An 11,529-nucleotide genomic window follows, 5' to 3' on the forward strand; every position below is an offset into this window, starting at 1 on the left:
TACAGATAATTGGCCATCTGGTAGTGTGGTCTGCGCTTAGGACCGTCGCTCAATGGTTCGAAGCTCCCGGGCCCGAACCCTGCCCACCGCTATCAACACTCATCGTCCGGGAGGTTTTTGAGGCTGCTTAAATCCTTAAATCTGATTGAGGGAGAGTTAAAGAGTTAAAAAAAAAAAAAAATGCCATTTATAAGGGACATAACCTAATATTTTGTTTTCATTATTCACTGCCAACATTTTCTTGATTTACTTCCCTTCATCCTCCTACCGTCTACTTTCTCTCTCTCTCTCTCTCTCTCTCACACACACACACTCTCTCTCTCTCTCTCTCTCACTCTCTCTCTGACTTTCACCCTCTCTCTCTGTTATTTAAATTATTTATTATTTCATGTGATAGTTTAATTGCACTGTTAAGTTGGAACATGAATCATCCATTTAACGCAACAAATGGTTCTATTGCAACGGAGTGTATACGCACACTCTGGATCCACGCAAGGAAAACTATTGTGAACATATTAATCTTTGAAGGAGTATCTATAACATGAAAATAAAAACATAGCGACTATAGAATAGCTTTATCATGTTCTGCTTTGATTGGTTATAAACATAGACATATATATATAGACAGGACGATAAAGAACAAATTATTATCGGAAATATTTGGGAAAAGATAAGTTTGTAGATCCACATCACAAACCTATATATATTTGCCTATGTCTATGATTATAAAACAAAGACAAAATATTGGGAATATGGCAGTTTTGCACTTTTCAAAACTAAAGATCAAAGGTATATATTGGCTGAAATGTTAGTCCTAGAATTTATAGCTCAATCGCCGCCATTTTTTTTTCACATAGATATAGTACATAAAACATATTGACTCCCCCCAAATAAAAATAACTTCCTACTTCCAGTCTATATTTATTTATGTCTATGGTTATAAATCAATTATCTCCTTTCACTCTGTGTTCAACTCGGTGTGCATGCAAATGAAAATAATTCCAGTTCGAAATAGTTCATGAACTGGAAAGGGAGATTATCATAAGACGTATTTATACAATTAATTTTGTTCATTAACAATGACCAGACTTGACGCACACCAAACAAGAATGAACAAAGATGGCTGCCTGGTCGTGTGGGATGGTTTTAGACTGTCGTTCTGTCGTCTCGATGGTCAGGGGTCGATACTCTGCCTGCTGCCATCCCCCGGCGTCCTGCGGGAGGTTTGGACTGGGAAGTAAACTCTGAAGAAACATCCAAAACTTGAAAACATTTGACAAACATTTTGTAACCACCAAGTTGTGATATGGTCGTTCATAGCACCCTAGTTAGTATACCATCGCATTAGACACCAGTCGACAGAGACTTCTGAATGAATGACTGAGGAATTCTTCTTCTTTTTCATTCCCATAGTCTATGTTGGACCTCTGGGGCACCACACATGACCTGTTGACTGTCTTCATTCCTCTCTGACTTTCGTTCGGATAGGAATCTATTCCTAAGGGTGCAAAAAGGGCAATTCTTTGTTTCGCGTGTTATTTCGCTTTTTTAATTAGAAAACAAACAAAATATGTATTCAAGGCAGTAAACATGTGCACTCTAATTGTTAATGTCGTAATTATTTACAGAATGAGAACAAGGAAAAAAAAAATGTATTAAAATTTTATGACAAAAGTTTGTAAACTAAGGACAGTAAAAAATCCTGCAGAGATTTATATTTCTTTCTCACCCACTCTTTCTCCAGCTTCTCTGTTTCTATGTCTCTCTCTTTATATCTCCTTTTTTTCTCTCTCTCTCTTTCTTTCTCTCTCCTTCTCTTACCCACTCTCTTTTATTAACAAACATACAAACAAAAAAAGAATTAATGATCTCTTTCATAGGCCTAATGATTGTCACGTTAAAAGAGGAAATCCTTTCGTTTCATTCCATTTTTTTGGCACATTTCTAAATTTTGAAAAAAAAAAAAAGAAAACGATTAACATAGCTCGTGCTGTTGGGCGTGTCGTCATTGATTTTTTTTTGTTTCAAAACATAAAAGCTTTTCGGTGTCATCATTCCAGCTTCTTATTATATGTATTTCTTTTTCAATAATGAAATTTTAATTAACTAACGAAATTTAAGTTGATTGTCTAAGTCCTTAAACAACTAGCTTGATAACGTTTTTTTCTTACACCCCCCACCCCCCAAAAATGTTGCCAAATCACGTTAGATATAATGAGTTTACAAGTGCGAAGGTTGTCTGTTCAGCAACAACCAATAAAAATTGTAGGACAGCTATCATTTTTATTTTTGGGTTTCCTTCCAGGAAATGTTTTATTTCCCCCCACCCCCCTTTTACTTGATGCACATAGAAACAATGAAAAAAAAAAGTACAAGTCAAAGATCTCAGGTTGCATGTTAAGTTGAAAGCTAAAGAAACGCTAAGCATGTCCCATCCTTAGATTTGATTCCAACTGTGTTTTAAATACCTCCATGAACTGAAGTCGTTGAGTACATTTCATCTGATTACAATGAAACGGATATACATTGTAGAAACTTTGTGATCATTTCAAACATTAGGTTCAACCCAATGGTGGGCTGTGTGAATAATCAACCCTGGCATTATAATACAATCTGCCCCACGCTGGGTGCTGTATGGTGTGTGCTGCATGGTGTGTGCTGTAAGGTGTATGCTGTTTGCTGTATGGTGGACATCGAATCGGAACTTTCGTCAAAATCTGTAAATCATTATGCAAAGTTTGTAAAGTATGTAAAGTTGGACAATTTACTGAACAAAAAAAAAACCCAACAACATATAGAGAAAAGGCATGCAAGCATGGTTCAACGTTAAGTATTGCAATTCTATAAGTCAGTACGCTAGGCTGGTTAGCTTTATGAATAATGAATTACACGATTGCTAAAGTATTTAATATTACTACAAAAAGTAAATCCTAACTTTCACATGTGTGTGTATTATGCCACGCTTGACAGGACAAATAACGGCTGACAAGTAGTAGCCAGTAGTATTAGGTCATATAGAGTGTACGGGGGATAATTCTGCAGATTTTTCTAAAAGAGACATTAATTTGCAAAAATTAGAAAAAAAATGAAATGACGGGAAGCTAATAGTACTTTCTAGCAGTATCAAAAATTATCCTGAAAGATCCATATAGGATACTATATGAATGTGAAACAAGCTATCGCAATGGTCAGTCAGTCGTTGTTCACGGTCAGTCGCTAGCCATCAGTTATTGTTCCAGGTGGATTATTTAGTGAGCTTATTCCTAAATGGATTACTTTGGGTTCGCTTGTACCTTTATTGTGTTTTATTTCAACTGTAAGATTTTATTCAAGTATTTTGGAACCAATTTTATTGAATTGAATTTGAAAATGTCAAACTCAAGAAAATTATTCAATGTAGTCATACTATAGTCCGGTGGTGTGTTGGTTAGACTCTTAGATACCTCCGAATCCGCATAAGTCGGATGACTGTGGAGACAATACAACTTCTTCAAAATAACATCCTGACAATAACATTTGAAAAGGAGTTCTTGCTACTGTGTACATTAACATTTCTGAGATATCCGCTACCCACATTCATAATACAAAAAGATCACACTTCAAAGCTAATGACTGCGTCCAAATGTGTTTGTAGAACAGCAATATGGGCAGCCATCAACACCAAACCTTTTAGGTGCCCTGTTTCATGATGGCCTACACCCTATTCTTTACAAACGTCAACGTGTAGAAACTTTTTCTTCACAAGACAATTTAATGACAACTACTGTCTGCCAATAAAAGCAACATCTTTCCAATTCTGTAGCAGAAGTCATCCTTTGTCTCCTCCCTTTATATTCATTTTTAATCCTCGCCATTTTCTAAGGCAAATTAAATTCAATGTCCAAATCTTTAGCCTCTATTCTTTTAGAATTCAATTCCCCCAAGTCGTCTGCTACGTTTTGTGTGTCTACATCTAGAAGTCTAGACGTTAGTAAATGTGAAAGAAGAAAAACTACCATTCTATTGTACGCTAAGGTACCGTGTACTTTTATCTCAAGTTAATTTTAGTTCAGATGTTTTAAATACGATGGAGATAATGAGGAAAGACGGAAGAAGTGAACGAGAGAGAGAGAGAGAAAAGAGAGAGAGATTTAATGAGACATGAAAAAGAAAACACACAAAAAAAAGAGCTTTGTTAAAAAAATCGTAGACAAGAATCGAGATTTAGATCTATATACATCTCGTTTTACTGGTCGTATTGGCTTTATTTTCACAAAAGAAAGTAGTATGTTTCTCTTAGGACCAGGCCACTTGCCAGATTCACTCAAAGCTGGTGATATCTAGACAAAACTTGATGCCTGGTTGGAGTTTGTGCAAACAGAAAAATTGACTTCAAGTATAGAAATAAGGACTGCAGAAGATATCGGAAATGTGTTGGCGTTGATCAGGAAAGAACTTCATGAATGCAGACACACAGACAGACATAGAGACTGACAGACGAGTTAACACAAAAAAAGGTGAAGAAAGCATTAAGACAGGAACCAGGTCTGTTCATTAATTGAATCAGTTGAACCCGAGTCCGGCATATTCTTTGTATTGACCGTAACTAGCCACGTAGATTCTCTCTAACTAGCCATGCTTCGTCAATGTCAAGGTCGGCCTTATTGGTTGACGTCTATTTTGGGCAAGACAAACAGGATTGTCTGACGTTTGGTATATTGAGACAAAGAAGAGCAACTCTTGCTTCTATGTAAAGCGTTGACCTACAAAAGTGAAAGTTTTCTTACATTTACTGCAATAACGGAATTTATTCCAAGTTTACACTTATATCAGAGATAGTCCTTCTTTAGGAAAATACAAAAAAAAAAACAAAGTTACAAAGACAGTTTGTGTGGAAACATAAAACTTAAAATCGGCCCCCGAAGTGGTCATCAGGATTCGAACACGGGACTTCTGGTTCCAAGTGCTTTACCACTCAGCCACAGCATCTCCATATATTCATTTAGCGTACAATTATATTTTTTAAAATAATAATTATTAACCTTATCAATACATTCAAAATTAATAACATGTTACATGTAATAAAGAGAAATTAAAAAAGATTTATTCTTCTAACAAAATTAGATAAATTGGCAACACGAAAAAAAAAATTCTTGACCTATTTTAGTTAGGTAGTTAGCTAGTTAGAAATGACTTGAAAGACTTGGAGTAGGTCTACTTGGACCAGATATTCCCCTTGCAAAATAAAAATTAATATCCCCATTTTAATTTGTCATACAAACTAGACATAGATCTAGCTAGATCTAGACCTAGTGTTAGATCTAAATCTAGATTCAAGATCTAAGTCTAGTCTAGAACTAGATCTAAGTTTAGATCTAGATCTAAGTGTAGATCTGATTCTAGATGTAGATCTAGAACTAGATATAGAATCTTGATATAGAATCTACTATATCTAGATTAGAACTCTTATGAATTTACACGTTTAATCATAAAATTACTAGACCTATGCCAATGTTATGATCATGAATAGTAGGTCTTTTATTACCGGGTAATGTCATTACTAATGATGTACTATGCTGTTCGTATTAATTTCTTAGTGTGATACTATTGTTTACATAATAAATAAATCTGCACCCCTAACCTGTCAGAAGATAAGTTATTGCCTTAATAATTACATTTTTTGTTCAAATTATAAATACATTTATTATAAATAGATCTAGATCTGGGCTCTATTTAGTCTTATTTAGACTGTCAAGTGTAGGCCCCTATAATGAGGATATGTCAAAACTGCGCGCTATAAAAGTAGTTCGTTATTTTTGAAACTTATAACTAAAAAGAAGTTCGTATCAAAATTCTTTTTTAAAACAACATTTTAATCAGTATTCTATTCAATGAGTTCGTTAATAAATGGTAAATATATATTATAATGAACCATTGACACTTTTACCATTGTGACATTAGATGCAATTTTTTTTGTACCAATTCGCGAATCTATGAATGAAGATTGACTTATTAATGAAGAACCCTATGATTTTTTTTTTAAAAGTTACTTTCCCTGAAGTTTTTCTGTGAAAAGTGGTGTAATTTTTTGAAAAATCTGCTTGCATAAATAATTTAAAAAATTAGATGGTTCACTTTCGGAAAAGAAAAAAGTAGCCGTTGCATCAGAACTCTGAATGATCTAAAATATCACGATGTCCGATTTTCATGTTCTCTTCTAGTTTCTGAGATATAAACGGGACGGACGGACAGACATTTCGCACAAAACGAATAGCGTCTTTTCCCTTTCGAGGGTCGTTCGGTATGCGCGCTGAATGGTCAGTTGGTCGTCTCGATGGTACCGGGTTCAAACCCTTCCACTGCCATCTCCCGTCGTCCAGTGGGAGGTTTGAACTAGGAAGTAGATTATCTTCAACTCTGTAGGAACATCCGAAACATGTCAAACATTTTACAAACAAAGGTCAACCTAAACAACGTATCTCTTGTTTGTATTACTTTACAAACTACCTGAGAGGTCTGTGAGTAGCTTGCTACAATGTGAACTTGCCTGAGTGATACACAACTTAGTGACCTTCTGCCAGCTGTGCTAACCGGCCCCTTGAAACATCTACCCACAGTGCTAGAAAAAAAATTATTGAATGTATATGTCCCCCTGTGCTAAAATGGTTAGGAACCATTGTTCTATCTTAAATATTTCATTTCTTTAGAAATAAGCTACAGAGTTACAATTCGTCAAGTTTTTACAAAGCTTATATCAACTCTGTCTGCCTTTCTGTTTGGTAAAAAGTGTGTACACGTTATTTCTCCCACACACATTCTCGCATCAAGTTGAAACTTCGCACAATTATTCATTGGAATTGACAAAACGAATCAAGAAAAAAAAGAACTAACCGATTAGTCAATTAATGAATGGTAATTAATTATTTGATTTGATACTGACAAGTGAAATTAATCCTCCAGAATCAATTTAAAAAATTAAACAATTAGTCAATTAATTATTGGCAATTAATTATTTAGTTTGATATCAAATAAGGAAAATAACTTTCACATTACCGATATATATATATATATATATATATATATCTAGTTGTACGTGCGGATAAGCCGTCTTCTTTTAAAAAGGATTTGTTTCTATTTTGCTTGTAGCTAGATCTAGATTTTATCTTTACACACTTTGATTGACCAGAACGAAGAAGACTAGAAACGTGAAAGCGAGGAGCTACTATTAAGTACACGTGAGTCCAAACGAACAAGCCGGAAGCTATACATTTATACTTTTCCTAAACATGCGTTTCTGACAACACTGCAAGAAGTGGTCGTGTCCAATAGGGATGACCCCTCTGCGGCAATGCGGCCAAGGAGGCTTGTAATTGGCTAGTGAGCACTGAATTGAGTTTGGCGAAACATGTCTCCTTGTATGACATTTGTATCATGATATGTTGGTGAAGACTTATACTGGAAGCTTAAGGTCTATTGGTATGTGCCAGTGTTGTAAATCTAGACACAAATACTGAAAAGAGTCAAGGGAAATGACGATGTTGATTTCTACAATAATGGAAAGAGGATCAGTCAAACAAACACGCACTCATAATTGTTTTGTATATACAGAGAGAGAGAGAGAGAGAGAGAGAGTGAGAGGGGGCGGGGGAAATGAAGAATATATACTAAACATATTAAATGAAAACCTGATGTAGCTCCGTTGGCCTCTATTAGATAAGAACAATGTAGGTGATTATGACAAGTCAATTAAGGATTCATAAATAGATGAGACAAATATGAATAGATCTTCCTTACGGTGAATAAATGAAATGGTTTGGAGACGTCGTGAGATATTCGAGACCACGGTTGAGACGACCGGCCAAGACTCATACAGAAGTGAACGCCACAAGAATAATTTACTGAGATGATTTATTGACTGTCAGTAACTGTTGGTTCCCTGGATTGGAGAAGTGGGGAACCTTGGTTGCGTACAGCGTTGCAACACCCCCACGAGGCAGATCAGGTTTCCGAACTGAACAAAGATAAGGTCACTTCTGGCTATTTCACACATACACATTCTCAACTGACCCAAAGCAAACGGACAAACCTTGATGTAGTTTCAGAAACACTTCTACATAGCAATAAATATATGGAGAGCCCAGTTGTTTGACATTGTTGTCCATCTGAAAAACAAAAGGCTGATGTAATAATCAATTTATGTTGCATTTCATAGAGATGCATCTCAATACTGTATGTTTGAGAGCTTGTGTTTCTATCGGAATAATTCAGTTTTCTATGAGGGGGGAATATATTTCTAAGCAGCTCCGGACAGACAGAGATAATGTACAGCCCAGAAATACGTCTTGCTTCTCTCACAAATCTAATCAGCGTCACATTAAAAGAGAGAAGAAAAAAAAACTTAAATAATTTATACAACAAATTGTCTAGACATGTCCTTGAACACAGACAAAACACATAACATGTTCTGTGACTAAACAAGGAATATCTTTAAACTATATTGATAATAGCTAGATGTGATAGAAGCACTTTTATTTTCTTTGAATGAATGAGACTGAAAGGAAGATGTCTTCCATACCATAGTCCTATTTCTGTTTCAAAGAAGATGAATCGCTTAATTTACTCCTGTCTTCCTGTTATTTTGTCTTCTATTAACGGCCGCTAAACAGAATTCAGAAACATTTCCTGGAAATTTAAAGACATTTATACGAAATTCTTTTATCTGTACCTTAAGTATATTCCTGGTAGTTGGTTGACAAGGTTACCACGTGACCAGCACAACGACATTTACAATTACACGAGCCATGGCAGAGTATTTATTTCGAATTGATTGACTTCAAGGTCGACCTACGCTCGCGAGAATTGGAAATCACCCATAAAAGTCATAAAGAGGCTGAGCATGTTTCAGCCGCACTAGCTTAGAAAGATCCTCGGAATAACATTCTGACATTATGTCAACAATAGAAAAATGTTCTCCCCCACGGACACTTGCCCACTACTTGCCCCCTACTTGCCCACTACTTGCCCACTACTTGCCCCCTACTTGCCCACTACTTGCCCCCTACTTGTCCCCTACTTGCCCCCTACTTGCCCACTACTTGTCCACTACTTGCCCCCTACTTGTCCCCTACTTGCCCCCTACTTGCCCCCTACTTGTCCACTACTTGTCCACTACTTGCCCCCTACTTGCCCCCTACTTGCCCACTACTTGTCCACTACTTGCCCCCTACTTGCCCACTACTTGTCCACTACTTGCCCACTTCTTGCCCCCTACTTGTCCACTACTTGCCCCCTTCTTGCCCACTACTTGCCCACTACTTGCCCCCTACTTGTCCACTACTTGCCCCCTACTTGTCCACTACTTGCCCACTACTTGCCCACTACTTGTCCACTACTTGCCCCCTACTTGCCCCCTACTTGCCCACTACTTGCCCCCTACTTGTCCACTACTTGCCCCCTACTTGCCCACTACTTGCCCCCTACTTGCCCACTACTTGTTCACTACTTGCCCCCTACTTGCTCCCTACTTGCCCACTACTTGTCCACTACTTGCCCACTTCTTGCCCCCTACTTGTCCACTACTTGCCCCCTACTTGCCCCCTACTGGTTCACTACTTGCCCCCTACTTGCCCACTACTTGCCCCCTACTTGCCCACTACTTGTCCACTACTTGCCCACTTCTTGCCCCCTACTTGTCCACTACTTGCCCCCTACTTGCCCCCTACTTGTCCACTACTTGCCCCCTACTTGCCCACTACTTGCCCACTACTTGTCCACTACTTGCCCACTACTTGCCCACTTCTTGCCCCCTACTTGCCCCCTACTTGCCCTCTACTTGTTCACTACTTGCCCCCTACTTGCCCTCTACTTGTTCACTACTTGCCCACTTCTTGCCCCCTACTTGCTCCCTACTTGCCCACTACTTGTCCACTACTTGCCCACTTCTTGCCCCCTACTTGTCCACTACTTGCCCCCTACTTGCCCACTACTTGCCCCCTACTTGCCCACTACTTGCCCCCTACTTGTCCACTACTTGTCCACTACTTGCCCACTACTTGTCCACTACTTGTCCACTACATGCCCCCTACTTGTCCACTTCTTGCCCCCTACTTGTCCACTACTTGCCCACTTCTTGCCCCCTACTTGTCCACTACTTGTCCACTACTTGTCCACTACTTGCCCCCTACTTGCCCACTACTTGCCCCCTACTTGTCCACTACTTGCCCCCTACTTGCCCACTACTTGCCCACTTCTTGCCCCCTACTTGTCCACTACTTGCCCCCTACTTGTCCACTACTTGCCCCCTACTTGTCCACTACTTGCCCCCTACTTGCCCACTACTTGCCCACTTCTTGCCCCCTACTTGTCCACTACTTGCCCCCTACTTGCCCACTTCTTGCCCCCTACTTGTCCACTACTTGCCCCCTACTTGTCCACTACTTGCCCCCTACTTGCCCCCTACTTGCCCACTACTTGCCCACTTCTTGCCCCCTACTTGTCCACTACTTGTCCACTACTTGCCCCCTACTTGTCCACTACTTGTCCACTACATGCCCACTACTTGCCCACTACTTGTCCACTACTTGCCCCCTACTTGTCCACTACTTGTCCACTACATGCCCACTACTTGCCCACTACTTGTCCACTTCTTGCCCCCTACTTGCCCCCTACTTGCCCTCTACTTGTTCACTACTTGCCCACTTCTTGCCCCCTACTTGCTCCCTACTTGCCCCCTACTTGCCCCCTACTTGCCCACTACTTGCTCCCTACTTGCCCCTAAATGAAGTGAAGAACGAACATCGTATGAGAATCGCAGGACATACTTTCAGACAATATATGAAAAGATAACCTTGACACGAAGGCCTAAAAGAGGCAAGTGAAAACAGGGCATCCACGTTTAACATGTCGTCTTAGAAGACCTAAAATCCAAGGGCACTGGCTGGGCAGAGACAGTGCAAGTCTCCTTTGTCCGATATCTGTGAAGTAAGCATCCCGGGTTATGCGCGGCACGTCACGGGATGGTGTACTCAAGTCTGTTTCAAATCCATAATGTTTTGTTGAGTGACACGTGTCATAAAAGTGTCACAATTGAAAATATTTTTTTTTTTACTGTTTTAAGAAGATCTTTTTTCTTTAATGTCACCCTGTGAAAGTTTCATCTTTAATTTAAAAAATGTTTTAATGGAGCACCCCATTAACCTCGTCCCCATTCCCCCCTCCCCTCCACCAAGACACACAGCAACACCATAGAAGCTATACTGATTTGTTCTATAGTTTCTAACTATAAACGTTTAGTTTTGATTGCCAGATTGGGACTGGTAAAGTTTCTTGTCAGCTAATACCCTTGAGACTCAAACCGCTGCAAAGTAATTCTTCAGATGTGCACTTCTGGGCTGTGATTTCAGTAGACTTAAGCAAAGCTGTGACTTTTTCTTTGGAAATGTGGGGGGGGGGATGTCTGGGGCACCAGCAGACTTTGAACTTTGCACCAATCAGGGACTTAAGGAACCAGGTGACGTTTATCCTTAAAGCCGCCAGATAAGAATGAGAGAG

At 39.0% G+C, this 11,529-nt stretch overlaps 1 protein-coding gene across 1 annotated transcript; it reads left to right on the forward strand.

Moving 5' to 3' along the window:
• The first annotated feature begins 8,944 nt into the window (after nt 1-8,944).
• Nucleotides 8,945-10,756, forward strand: LOC129924296 (formin-2-like). The gene has a single exon (XM_056018550.1). The coding sequence runs from the start codon at nt 8,945-8,947 to the stop codon at nt 10,754-10,756; it is 1,812 nt and encodes a 603-aa protein (XP_055874525.1).
• The last annotated feature ends 773 nt before the right edge of the window (nt 10,757-11,529 follow it).

This window comes from Biomphalaria glabrata, chromosome 1 (assembly GCF_947242115.1).
Source record: "Biomphalaria glabrata chromosome 1, xgBioGlab47.1, whole genome shotgun sequence".
NCBI classification, from domain to species: domain Eukaryota; kingdom Metazoa; phylum Mollusca; class Gastropoda; family Planorbidae; genus Biomphalaria; species Biomphalaria glabrata.

What these genes read in the sequence shown, in the direction of transcription:
- LOC129924296 (XM_056018550.1), top strand. Translation starts at nt 8,945, where the DNA reads ATGTTCTCCCCCACGGACACTTGCCCACTACTTGCCCCCTACTTGCCC.